The 14,879-nt window shown below is 39.1% G+C and overlaps 1 protein-coding gene across 1 annotated transcript in view; it reads right to left on the bottom strand.

Annotated features, from left to right (window-relative positions):
* Positions 1 to 10,432, bottom strand: part of CAB39 (calcium binding protein 39) — a 47,032-nt gene extending 36,600 nt beyond the window's left edge. Inside the window, exon 1 of the mRNA XM_019503679.1 lies at positions 10,275 to 10,432. Coding sequence (XP_019359224.1) covers positions 10,275 to 10,388 — 114 coding nt within the window. The 5' untranslated portion in view covers positions 10,389 to 10,432. The remainder of the gene's footprint in view (positions 1 to 10,274) is intronic.
* Positions 10,433 to 14,879: the final 4,447 nt, after the last annotated feature.

Genomic DNA, 14,879 nt, shown 5'->3' with positions numbered 1-14,879 from the left:
ACACTCTGTGATCAGGGTAATACAAGCTATTACTTGGGACAGGAAAAAAAATAGACTTAAAGAGAAGACCCAAAAGATTCAGCTGACAACACAATAATCATGTTATCTACAGTAGACATATTTTCCCTTACCTCCTCCTCCTGACAACCTTTACCCAATTCAAAACCTTTCTGTTATAATTTAGGGAAGACTGACAAGCAGCATAATTTGTTCTGAATCTGTAAAATGGATCCGGGTACAAGGTGAACCCAGAAAACACGATATGGGATCATACAGGATCATTTCGAGCAAGTTTCATAGGTACACCAGATATGTCCCTACAAACTGTGCATCCAATTATGTTTTTCCTCTCAGGCTTTGGATACATGTTACTTTTTCAGTATTATATACAGTCTTGTAGCACTACAAAAAGTGGGCATCTATACATTCAGGTTTTTGTAGTACCAGAAAGATGGCATGTCTTCCACAAGAAAGGTCCATTTCAACAGGAATTTCTTTGTAGTGCAATGTTTGGTAGCACCACAAGTAATGCAGACAGTTCCAAGCAGTGTGCCACAGGAAGTCTCTCTGCTCCCTAGCATGCCATGGCGAACGGAGGGAGAGTAGCCAGAGAGAGCAGGTCTGCTCTTCCCCAGCACCAGCTATAGCTGATCAGGCAGGAGAGAACTTTCAGTCAGCTGTGGCTACCACACACGCCTTTCAGGCAGCCAAAAAACCTGTTGTTACCCCTAGTGAAAGCAGTTGATTGTGAACTGTTGTCCCTGCTTTGTGTGAGCTTGTCAGGCTCACTGACAGGTTCCCCTGAAGCCTCATATTACCGACTAGCTGAAGAATGCACCTTTCAGGTGATTTTGTAGTGCTCCAACCAGGGCAGGACTGTGCACATGTGCATGCCCGTAGCACACTGTCCTTGTAGCACTACAAACATGTCCAAGGCCTCAGTCGTATTGAGTAGAATAAATGTTGAACAAGTGGAATGTTTCCATTTCAGTTCTGAAAAGGAGCTGGGAAGACACGAACCTAACTTATAAGTGATCTCTGAAAGTCAAATGGCCCAATCTGACTCGGACAACCTGACCAAACGTGGAGTAATTAAAGAGCTCTGCATGGTATGCTTTGTATTTGGGGTTAGCCCCATGTCAGGGCTAATGCATTCTCACACTCCAATTAGTGCTCCCAGAGAGGTTCACGCACTTGCCTGAGGTCACACCATGTCCCAGCGACAATATAAGGACCAAAAGACAAGTATTACAAGCTGATTCTAACATGCTGTTTCAGTCTCCAACACACCACATGGTAGTAATTAGCTCTCAGTCATAAGTGTCACTTCTAATGGATTATGGACCATGTGAAACTTATGTAAAACTACCCTAAGATAACCTTGACTTCAATACCTATAACTGAGTGCACAGTGAAAATCAAACTAGAATAAACACTAGTTCAAAGTAAAGGAACTGCTGCACACAAAGGTATCACTAGCAAGGTGATGGTCTTCTCTGAATGGTCTAAACAACTGCTAAGCATTCATGATTCCTGCTTCTGACAAGGAGGCTCAAATGTGAATCCAAGTGTACATGAAACTGATCCGGGAACTAAAGGTCAAGTGGAATGGAAGGTTAATATTCAGGTACCAAAAGCTAAAGTCTCTCATGCTATATCAGACTAAGACAGGTAGACTTTTCTGATAGAATACTGTTTGCGTCTTCCACACACACGCACACCTATGTGCGCGACACACGCAACACTCTGATAAGTTGATGACATTTGAAAAATCCGTTGAACAAAGAATCAGTGATATTAGCATGCAGATTCCCTCATGACAATATAAATTTAAAGAAAACTTAAGCAATAACTTCACTCATTTTCATGAGGAAACTAGGAAATTTAAGTTACAAGCTATGAAGCCATGTTTATATGAACCAATGACATCAAAAATGTTTGCATGACTTTCCATAATAACAAACATCTCTAAGTGTGCTCTAGACAGGTATGTCTCTCCAAAGTTTTGCCACCCTGAAATCTACAAGGCTTATGGCTTCCCCAATAGACACAAAAGCCAAATATTTTGTCTGAATTTGTACAGATACAATGCTTGAGCTACAAAATCTTTCCTAAAGTAAGCATGACAATAAGCTTTGTGTTAACAGAAATATAAGAAAAAGACTGAGAATATAAATTCATGTTAAATGTCTAAGTCAGGGAAGGTATCTCCTCACCTTGGAGTCTTTGGCTCCTAGTCACTGGGTGTATCTACATATGCAGTTAATGTGCATGAATAAACTTGGGAGCTTATTGCTCCTGAGTTGAATTCATGCACAGCACGGTAAGCCAGGTTGGAGCAGTCCTGGCTAGCAAGGGACACAGGGGGTAAGCCTACCAGCCCCAGGCTGCTTCCTCCAGATCAATGTACGTTGGAGGGGCTGGCTGAGGCACAAGGGTGCTTCAGTGCAGGACTAGCCAGCAGGCAGCCTCTGCACTGAAGCAACCTTGTGCCCCAGTGAGCCAGGGCAGTGTCTACACATGTGCTGCTTCAGAGATTTTTTTAGATCAGCAGCAGGATAGTACTTGTATTTACAAGCACTATCCTGTTACGGAGTTAATTAATCTACTCTGGCCTAATAGGGGCGCACGTGTAGATATGCAACATTTACCGTGCAGCTTAGTCAGCTACGCAGTAAACACGTCATGTAGATACACCTACTAAGTACAAATAATCAATAAATGGCTTTGTTATATACTATGCAAGCACCACAAATGCTAACTAGCTATAGTCATATACCTGCATTTAGCAGGCATTTGTTATTCTAAATGCCTATACACTATGAAGCAGTATCCAAGTGATGTACAGTACTGAAGTTTTTTATTACTTTAGTTTTCTAGTATTACAGTATTATAAGCATGGATTTGTGTAAGCACTACCAAAATATATATACTGTTCAACAATATCTATATTAGGAACACCAATTTCAATCACAGAGGTGATTAACTGTGTTACTTTGAAGTGAGGTAGAAGGTAGGGCAGGGTGGTGCCTTAGGGACTAACATCTGACCAAGTAAGTTGTTGTCTGTGAAAGCTCATGTCTTTTTGAAACAGTCTCTAAGGTGCCACCCTGCCCTACTTCTGTCTATTATTGATTGTATCAGTTAAGGTACATCAGCAAACTAATTTTCAGTGAAGATCTACCATAAGGCAAATTTAAAGCTACTCATTTCAGTTAATATGGATGTTTCCCTCTACCTCATTACTTCAACCGTGTATTATTTATTCCTCCCTCTGATAAATAATCTCGTTTCATGAAATGGACAAAGCAGAGAACTGAAGCACTTAATCTTTCTTTTTTCTTCAGCTATGAGCATTATACAACTGCACTAGAGTGGTCCATTATAAAATAATTTAAGTCGCCGAATGAACTTTAAATGACTTGTAGATAACATGACATTAAAATTCAATCTGAGAAGCTGAATCAGATATACATACTGTATTTTCTGTCCGTATAGTAAAGACAATTCTGAAGGGCCATTAGCTAAAGAATACAGTTCCCAACTGAAGACCTAGGGTAGGAACAAGACTGGAGCAAGCAGAATAGTTTGATATAAGGTCAGAGAGCAGGGAAGAGCAAGTTCACCAAGTTTATTATGCAAGTAAATATTTATCTTCACAACAGTAATTATGTGTGCCATGAACTAAACAAACTGGTAGTATAAAAATAAATGCAGAGGTAAGCCAAAGTGGGGGAAGAGATGGAATAAATACCAACTAATGCCAATATTCTAGAGCAGACATAGGCCCAGTTTGTACTAAAGGACTTTTTTAGATGCAGAAACAGAAAAGTTGAAAAATGAAAAATTAAAATTTATTCCTTATTCAAATAGCAACAAATCAAATATTTAGTCTAGAAAGTAAGCTTCAAGGGAAAAGTACTAGTAGCACACTGGTATACAAGTTTATACTTATGAATCATTAGCAATTTTCAACCTTCTGAAGCAATCTCCTGTGAAGTTCCCCTCCAATAATTATCTAAATCAGCAGGCTGTACTCTCTGACAAAGTAGTGAATGACCGCATTCAGCAGAGTACACCAGCACTTGCAATCATGGCACAGACAGTAAGTGGCAAGAGGAAGTCATAAGTCCTTTTCCAAAAGATCCCGTGTATAATTAGGTAATCTTCTTCCTTGTACTAAGCAGGGCAAAACTGTAATATATTCAAAAGATTTGAACTGTGTGCTTTTTATGCTTTTAATATCTTTTTTGCATCAATATAATAGGTAAAAATTCAACTTTATTTTTCTTTTAAAAAGAACCTCAAAATTACACATTTTAATAAAACAGATTTTGTCTGGATACTAAGGCTTAATTGGATAATTAAACAGGATGCTCCCTATCCTCTCTCTCTATTGGATGCATCTGTACCTGAAATTATTTTTCCATGTTAATTATGCGGCGTGCACTTGACATGAGCACGCACATACACAGTTTGGCATTTTATAATCTGTCTTTGCATCTTTCACACATGAAAGAACAGCAAAATCCATACTAATGATAATCCCAACGCTCCATTCCAAGGGAGCCTGTTTAAATGATTTCTTCACGAATCTATATTCCATGAGCACTGAGCCATTAAATAATATTTCAGAAAAGTAACCGGATTAGATGCCGTCACAGTAATATTAATGTCCTTCTCGTACTACTTCATTGGAATTATTATAAATTATAAATAAAATAACAAAAACTAATGTTAGTACATGATTATTAAAGTAAGACAGTTTTGTTTTTGAAACCTCACCAATAACGTGTGAAGAAAGTGCGTTTATCACTTCAAACGGTAAAAAGTCTTCCATAAAACTTCTCTAAGAATACCGGGTCATTTTAACATAAAACGAAATATTAATTCTAAAATCTATTAAAATGCAGGTCTTTTTTACTCCACAATAATTAGGGACCTACCGAATTGGCAACTGTGTGATTTTTGTGGAAACTGTGAATTTGGGCAGGCCCCACAAAAAACGACAGGCTCGCTGCAAAAAACACTGAAAATAAAATGCTGGCTCCCCAGAGAGAGACAGCAGTCTTCATGGTACTGTGGCCTGGCCGCTCCACTTCCAGGGCCAAAAGCGGGGAGGGGGGCTGCCAGAAAGATGACTGCCATCTCTACTTCTTGTCACTGACTGGTTGAGAGGGCTGCTTGTCATGCAGCCCCACCCCTCTTCAATTGGTGAGGGGGGCAGGGCCACATGATGGACAACCCCATGCAACCAATCAGCAGTGAGGGGCAAGACCAGCAGGGCCCCATAGCCAATCAGAGCATGCTCAGCGCATGAAAATGGCAGTCAGCCCCAGGATCTACCTGTGAAACTGGCTGGCTGCCTCCTCAAGTTAAGTAGACCCTAACTATAATGCGCTCATTACACATAAATTATACAGTACAGATTAGGAAGATCTTCAGTTCCTTTACTTGTTTCAAATTCCGCATGTTCTAGGATATGTAAAATATGAAACTGCATGTGCTTATCTTTAAGAAATGTAAATCCAGTATAGAAAAAAATATATAATTTCCAACAAAATACAAATTCAGTTAAAACCCTGGAAGGATAAGGACACCATCAACATAAAAAGTAATCGGCATTAAACACAACTGACAACATTATTTACTATACTGCTAATCCTGCGTGTTTGTTATTGTTATTTGGCAGGTACTTAAGTAGAAGGTGGAGACAGACTGAAAGAGCGATAATACATTGACTATCTGGACAAAATTTGATTTTGCTGCATCTCCTTGGGAGAAGAGATTTATGAAAAATTCAGTATAGTCCACTCTGGAAATGCAGGAAAACTCCAAATTTTATCTGAAACAGTAATTTTCACTAATGACAGGTGCTGAGTTATCCTGCATCCATTCACCTTGCAGCCAGGGAACTAATCTTTTCAGCAGCACATGAAAGTTCTTTTAAAATGGTAGTTGGAAAGTTATACTGCACAGAAAATGAAAAGTTTGGGCTGGGACAGGGAAGGTTTGCCATCTATGCTCATCTTCAAGATACATATACATGCAGACTTTTTTTCACTGAGCCCTAGTACAGGGATAAGGGAGATAGGTAGACCTAATCAAACTTGTCTTCAAAGACTTTTCTCTAGAAAACTGGAATTTCAATTAATGTTCTTTTTTATGAACATAAAAAAATCCAATTAATGTTCTTCATTAATTTCAATTAATGTTCTTTATATGGGGGGCGTGTTTTGGTTTTCATTTTCAAGTGTCAGTTTCTCAACCAAAAAAATGATATATATAATTTTTTTTTCGGTTGAGAAACTGACACTTGAAAACCAAAACGTTTCCATTCGAACATCTGCTACAGAGCCTTATGGTGGCTACACATCCTCAAACCTCCTTACTAAACTAAGCTTGACATTCAACACACCTTTCATGAGGAACTGCCTCCCCACCCCAGGGTACAAAGGGAACAAATGAAACAGCTCTACAGCTATTTCCTGGATGAAGAGCCAAGTAACCGGAAAGAGAAGCCAAGCTTCCCCATATCCACAAAGGCCTGGCTCTTTTTGGTCTACTTTTTGCCCTCAAAGCAAGAACCCAGATATGGGCTGATGAAACAATTATATCAAGTTAAAAAAAAAGTGACAGACATCTGATCTGTGGTAATCCTCACAGCTTCTGCTTAATCTCACCGTTAGTAGAAACTAAACTAGGGTGGTTTACTTCTGAATGAAACAAGTGCTAAATTACTGAAATTTAATTTCCACTTAGTAGTATATCGTGAGACAAAGCAGCGCAGATAAGCGTGTCACGCAATAAGTCTGCCTCTTTTCGACTGGGTGTAATTTTTTGTTTGTCTATACTCTGCCCCCAAGAAAGGCAAGATGGGTTTTCAACTTGTTAGCCCATATTTCTGCCTAAGTGGGCCTAAGGGATGAAGCTAATATTTTCCAATAGCTTTCTGATGAATGCTCCCTCTCCTAGACATTTCAGAGTATATAAGTGTGGTCCTCACCATCTTCTTTCCCTACGATAGGAGTTGTAATAATTAAAAACACACAGAATCACTCAGGAACGGTCAACCAATAATGATTCTGTTATCTAACTATACTTACAAGAGATAAATAATATGATAATTTGGAAGTATCACCTTGTGCAATAGCTAACATACAGCTTTTTTCTAGTTACTCTTGCATGTTCTACTCAGTCTTTCCTAGTGTTGTTACATGCACTTGTCACATCTCATTTCAAAGAAGACTAAAAAAATATTTGAAATAGGGACAGAGTCTTCAGCTGTGTTTGAAAAGCACCTACTCCAACCCTGGCCCTCCAATAAGGCTGCAACCCTAAATAAAACACTGGGGAACTACTGCAACCAACATCTTTGGATGCATCTGTTAACCCATGGCATCATACGATTAAACTACACAATTAAACACTGCATTCCACAAAGTACTAATCACCTTTTGTTTAAAAGAAGACTAATTTATTAATTACCAAATAATTAGGATAAACATTTTCAAACATGGAAAAGGGTATATAAAAATAAGACTCTTTTAATGCTAGATGCAAGTGACACATGGGAGAGAGCTTGAAAGCCACCACTTTCAATGTGCCAGAAGTTTATGCTTTGTCACTGAGTAGTCACTACAGTGAGTCCAGAGGGGAAGTTTTCCAGAAATAAGACAAATAGCTAGTTTAATGTGGTTTAGAAAATATTACAGGTTACAGTATGTATATATTAAGTTCCTGATCATGTGACTATTTAGGTTTAACTGTAAATGGGTAAACCCCTAAACATTTCATAATTTAGTTTTAAATGTAAACAATTTGTTTTTGCCTCAAAACGTTTGTACTCTTTACAATCTAATATGAAACACTGATATACATTGTAATTATATCCTTTATGTTGCTTAATTATCCATTTCCAGACACTATCAAGTATAGTGATTTTAAATTCATTTAAAAATTGTTCCAAAATAGCAATTGTTACCAATAATTTTAAATAAATATCTGGAGAGAATTTTAAAACCTAGCATGTTTTGAGGTTTTAAACAACAAAACTTATCTAATCCTCCCATTCTTAAATCTTCAGATTTGCTTAACATTCCCAACCCCCATCAGAAGATACAAACATCTTGTATCACACAAACACATCTTTTGACAAGCAGAAATCTAAACAATCATGTTAATATACAATTTTGCTAGGAAGTAGACTGCCGGTACATTTTAAAATTTTATTTTTGTGTGGTTCCTACAACAAACAGTTTATATTTTTTTTCTGTAACAAGATGCAATATACGACAGAAAATGAGTGAAATTGGCAACAAAACAAAGCATTATGATAAAAAGCAGATCTGAGTGATTTAATAAACTCAGCAAGTCCTGATATCTGCGTAGTACAGCATATACCATTTTAACTAGCTACTTCACATGGATGCACAACCTAGACATTACCGACTGGCTGACTTTTATAAGTTATATAGGTCTTGAGGAGGGACCTTGCACAGCAATAATCTAATAATGAACATTCAACTCTTAAATGATTTACTCAGGGAACTGACAAAACTCAGTTGCTTAATAAAGTGATTGTCTAATGAAGGTACAAGAATTGCATTCCACATCTTGAGGCTACTTTGGAGCAGTTTCTTAAACAGAGGAAGTTGCCTAACCAGCATGGTTAGGTATTGCTGTACTCCAATAAAAACTTCACTCATCATCTGGAGTTTTAGGCTAGGGACAGACATTACACATAAACCGGTTCAAGTGATCAGAAACTGGTCTAAACTTATAACAAAACAGACATTTAGTACACATAAACCAGTTTGAAAATGGTTGAAACTGGTTTGAGATAAACCTGACTGAATGTAGGGTTTGGGTTCGACCCAAATCAGATTTAACTGATTTGGGTCAAACCGGTTTATGCAATGTCTGTCCCAGATCCCTTGCTGGTTTAAGTTAAACCAGACTCTCCCAGCATCCCGGCATGTTCTCTGGGCTGGGCGGGCCACTCTGCTCCAAACAGCAGAGCTGGCCCCTCCCTTCTGCTCCCTGGCAAAGCTCCGGCAGAGACTACAGGTACAGCAGGGTTTGCCTGGCTTCTCCCTGCTCTACCCCCACAACTTGCTGCTCAAGCAGGGATCCTCTCCCACTGCACAGACCCCATCCCCACAGACCCTAGCCTTGTGGTACACTAGTTAATGCTGTCTGTGCGCGCATCTCCAATTTCACTGGGACAGCCAGACAGAACAGTGGCTTTTGGGAGCTAAGCAACAGGTCAGCTGGTAACATCCCTCAGAAAAAAGCTGTTTAAGAAGAGTATGAACTAATGGAAAGAGGCTACTGTTTTGCTGATGGTGTGATAAACACTGTTATCAGCCCCCTGCTGGCTTGCTTGCCTGTCAGTTTGCTGCATACAGTATAAAGAAGCACGGAGGGAGATTGAAAAGCTCCATATCATCAACAGGTGCATGCACTGGACGCTTCCCCTTGCCTCAGAGTGCTAACCTGGGGCTGAAATCTGGCAACACTCCCACCCCTTGAGCAGCCAGTGGGGAAAAGCCTGGGAGGGTGTAGGCAGAGCTCCCTATTCAGTGCCTCCTGCCAGGGCCTGGCCAAGGCCCCCCATAGTGCAGCAGTGTGCAAGGGGAGGGAGAGCTGCTCTAGCAACCCCGGCTTCTACCCTGAGCCACTGCAGGCATGTACCTGAATTTCCTCAGTCCAGAGAGAATGTCTGTATGGTTACAAACTGGTTCAGCCTAGCCAGGTTAGACTAACTTGCAAAGGTAGAATCAATTCAGGCTCAGGCTTTTTGAATGTCTGTCTTAATAGCCAGGCTAATGCTGTTATCTATTTTTCGGCAGCATGTCTGTATTCCTGGAGTGGCTTCTAAGTAACAGTCACTGCTCTGTGGGAAGAGATATTGGGCCACAAGTATTGAATTATCCCCTTCTCCACAAAAGTTTCTTCCAATAGACTAACAGTGCGACTCTTCTTCATGAAAGTTACAACTGTAATAAGTCCATCAAATTGTTTCCTTTTGTACATTTAGAAAAGTATTAATTTTGAACATATCAACTGCCAGTGGCATCAGAATCCACGACCAAATAACGTGAAAGCACAAGTGCAAAAGATAACACAATTATTCTTTAGTAAAGGAAGGGAAATAATATTTAAGCCATATAAATAATAGTTAAGCCATATATGACTGAATAAAACCTATAGTTGTGAAAAGGAAATGTAAAATTTAGCAAAAGATGAAATCCTATTAAAAAAAACCCTACCTTTTCAGCCTTTTTGTCAGAGATATCTTGCTTTTCTAGTACTGCCATACTGTCCTTCAGGTTCTTCACTATGTCTGCAGGAGACTTGTGGGACTTGCCAAAGGGGAATGGCATGATTGCAAGTTACACAGGTCCTTCTTCTGTAAGTCTTGATTCACCTGGAAACAGATAATAAAAATAGATCAAAACAAGAAACAGCAGATTGATAACAACCGGATTGACAGAGCGGCAATGAGTATTATAAAGGTATTAGTATATTTATCAATATCAAAAGTTTAACAAAATAACAAAATCATCATTAAATTGCATACTAATTCAATTGGGTTTCTGATACTCCATCCAAAACGTAAAACAAAATCTAAGCTACATTTTTTTCTGGAATAATACCCAGAGAACCAAGGTACTACACAAACACATAAAATTACATGCTAACATGACAGAAATGCCCAAATTATTTGAATTTACACTGGCAAGGAAGTCACTAACATGATGTTCTGTCCTTGCTTCTTTATGTCTAATACTAGCAAATTGCCCATCAAGCAGGACAGAGGGCGGGGGCGGAGGGCATGGCAGGCAGGGACAGAAGCCCACATTGACACCCACATCCCCCCTCCATTCAGGGCCAGGACCAGGACCAGGACCATTTCTCCCCACCCTTGGGTCAGGTTCCAGCTTCCCCCCTTCCCACCACTTTAGGTCCAGGCCCACGCCCCCCTGCCGTTTTTATTCCGGTTCCTCCACAATCCCCCCCACTACTTCAGGTGTGGGCCCGTGTGCCCCCCCCCAGCCGTTCAACACAGTGCTGCTGCTGCCTCCTAGGAATTGGGGGGGGGGGAAGGTTGCCTGCAGCAGCGGCAGTGCCCCCCTGCTCCAGCCCCAGTTCCCGCTGTCACGGTGGCCCTCCGCTGTGCGTGTGGTGGGGGGGGTGAGACCAGCACTGCGCAGCCAGCACCCTGTGCCCCACCCACCTCCAAGGAGCAGGGTTGGGGGGGGGGAGGCCAGAACTGCTGGCCTCGCCCCCTACTCTGTTCACTCCATCGCCACTATCATGGCGACATGCCACCACTGCCACCTCCTGTCTAGAATGCTCTTGGAGCATTCCAACTGGTTGTTTCAAACAACCATTCAGAGTGCGAATAAAGCATTACAGACAGACAGACAATAGTTTTTATATATATATGATTGCTACTGTAAAGTACTGAAACTTGGGTTTCAAACTGAAGCCCTATTATTCTAGAAAATAGAAATGTTACCACTAGTAAAAGGATTTCAAAAAGCTTCTGCATTCTTTAATCTCATGTAATATGATCTCAGTAACCAAAACTAAATTGTTCATTTTAAAGAGGTGTGCCTTCTGCCCAAAGAGGGCAGAATTTTTCAAAGAATACGTAGTTGATAGTCCATATATCATTTATCAAACTGGAAGTGAAAATATTTTTTAAGTTAAAAGTAAATTCTTTTGTCATTATAAATATTTAAATACCTAAGATTTGTTACTCAACATGTACTTCCCCTTTCACACAATAATAAAAAGCTTTCCTCGGAAACAACTTCATAAATCGTACTTCTAGAACTCTGGTCTAGATACAAAGGAACAGAAAGTCCTGAACTAAAAACGCTGATGAGCTACTACTACTGCTGGAGACAAAAGACATTTGAAGCTGACAGAGCAGAGGTGACAATGTCATTACAAAGCAGGGATATCACCCTGAACATCAATTGTTTTCTTTCCCCACCTGGTGTCAATGAAAATAACCAGTCAGTCAGAACAACTAGTATCTAATTTACAAAGCTCCTCATTTAATAACCCATCACTAATTAAGAATATTTTAGCTCAGGAGGACCAGGGAAATTAGGCTGAGTCAAATTTGCCCTTTTCAACACAGGTGTCCAGAAAGGTCTATGTTCTCAAGTTTCAATCATTTCAACATTTTACACATAATTTTTACAAATGCTTAATCTTAATTTATAATTTCTTTAATAAACCAGTTACACTGAGTCTGAGACCAACAATTTGAACACATAGAAGGATAGAGGTTCCCAGACCTATTTAAAATCTTAGCCAAAAAACCCAACTATTACATATGTTATGATTATAAAAATTACAGTAACTTCATTTTTTTTGATGCTGTCCTAGATGATGCAGCTACTCGTAAGTAGAGGCGACAAGTAGTTCTAATGTTAAATCATACTATTCTTAGATGCCAGACAGAAAGGTATTAGTATAAATTTAATTATTAAAATTACATAAAACTTCCAAAGAATTTCCACTGCTAAAAAAAATACAAACATGTCTTAATGGTATTTTATAATAATGTGTTGATCACTACTTGACTATAGCACTATTACTTCACTTCATTCTTTAAAAAAAAAAACAAAAAAACAAAACCCATAAGCCAAAACTTCATGATCACTGTTGTTTAGGAAAACAAGAATATCAACTATTATTTAATACAAGTTATGCAAGCTTTCAAGGAGCTGGAGAACTCACAGGAATTATTTGCAGGACTGAGAATACAAAAAAAGTTTCCAAAAAGGTAGATGACACTAGGAAATTACAACAGCATTCAATATGCACCCTTAGACCATTTCTGCTCTGAAAACTATTCTGTTCAAATTACAAGATGTCCTCCTCATCTTCATTACATCCAGACCAGGTCTGTTCGGTCTGTTCTTGGGCCCTTGACACGCATATTAATCATGCCATATATGTAAAACACAGCATAAATGGCAAGGGTGCTACATGGTCACCCAATTAAAAACAAAAAAACCAAAAACCATAAAATGGCAAACCAGCCATAAAAATGTTCCATGTATAATCTGGTCTGGGGCCATAAAAATCCTCCAATCCCAATTATGCCATTGTATTAACATCTGCCAGAGGTTTTAAAGAGATTTTCCCCCTTAATTTCTTGCCTTGCCAGCTCAGCCTGACATCTGTAAGTCAAGCTGGGTGCTTTTAAGCTTGTGCGTCAGCACTGGTAATAAATATTTAAAACCAAATTTTCCCCAGTTATACCTCCACAACTCCACCATATTTAATGATGGTTCAACAACCTTGTGTTCTCTCTATATATTTTACTTAGTTAGTCTACAGGCGCATATATACCCTGCCTTCTGAATAAGTGCAGTCAAACGCAAAATCTGGTACAAAAGCAGAAAGTCTTACTTCCACTGAACACAGATAGTGACTTCATGGCATACTATAATCTACCTAATTCCTCAAATTTCTCCTTCATACTGCATGTAATGACTCTCTTCCCTTTTGAAAGATCTTAAGTCTCCCATCAATCAAGCTTTTCTCCTGCTAGTGGTTTGTCTGCTATCCCTGGGAATTTCTCCCCTCTCCAATCTCACAGCCACATCCACTGCTTTTACTCATCCCTGTACCTGTATGTTTCCTTTAACTGCATTCTGTATCTTTCCCTTAACTGCATTTTAGCGTCAAGGGAGTTTCTGAGGTCTGCAGTTGTGATGCTTGAATGCCTCCAATGCAGCCTTCCACAGAATAATTCGATACAGAGGTGCCAGTAAATGAGGATGTCCTATGCTGCTTTATATTCTCAGTATTTGTATCTTCATAGCGCATCTTGGTTGTAGAGCAAACAATTCATATATAGTAGCTGACTCTTTGCTAAAGTATCATTCTTTATTGGTAACCTGATGAAGCATGCTTTGTATTTCAAAGCTTGCCTAATTTTATCCCAGCCATGCAGTTGGTCAAAGAAAAGATAATCACCCACAAAAATCCTTGCCTCTCACAACATTTATACTATCATTTTTCTGACAGACGACACTGCTTACAGAATAAAAATCCAGAAAGAACTAACTCGTTTCAATAAAAAACAACAGTGAACAATTCTCTCAGGCACATCTAATTACTGGCTTTATAAACTGGATAGGTATTATAAACTTTCCTTTAGATTACTAGCAGTTGAGGGAAGTGCCTTTGCTTTTTTATTTACAATGATGGATGTATCCCCTATCTTTGCAGGAATATTTTTAATTTGAACTACTGGTCACCCACTAGTTGTTCCAAGCATGGCAGCAGTAGAACATGGACAAAATCTGATTTTTGGTATTTATCCTGGAATTTTAAATTTGAGGAATCTGAAGATAGTATTTAGTAAAATTAACTCCTGATACGCAACTTATGTATAGTTGAATATCCTCTCTCTGAAACTGTACTGATTTCAGTATGAGCTTCTGGAAAACAAACAAAAAACAGAACTGCCGACTACAAATTAGCAAATCCATGTCCTGGGTGACAGACAAGACCACTGCTGCAAGGTGCTTTACATATTATATAAAGCTGAACCTACGATTATTTGTCCTACTTTAATTCTACTAACTAAGGGAATGAAGCAACTCTAGTGGGAACCTTATTTGCATCTCCTGAAGGTGAAAACCCTGTAACAATGGATAAGCATGTACTAATAAAAAGGTTGTATTGCAGCATCCAGAACAAACAGAAGTGAGCTTCTAAATCCTCAAAATGTAATCAAATCAACCCATTTGTAAGGAGAAAAACTTCAGATAAAAAACCTAGGATCTCCTTCCCCCTCACTCTCTTGGTAAAACTGTGCTGAAGATAGCAACAATAGA

This window comes from Gavialis gangeticus, unplaced genomic scaffold (genome assembly GCF_001723915.1).
Source record: "Gavialis gangeticus isolate Ggan-Ray unplaced genomic scaffold, GavGan_comp1, whole genome shotgun sequence".
NCBI classification, from domain to species: domain Eukaryota; kingdom Metazoa; phylum Chordata; order Crocodylia; family Gavialidae; genus Gavialis; species Gavialis gangeticus.
Note: the sequence above shows the minus strand (reverse complement) of the source record. Positions and strands in the feature narration are given on the sequence as shown.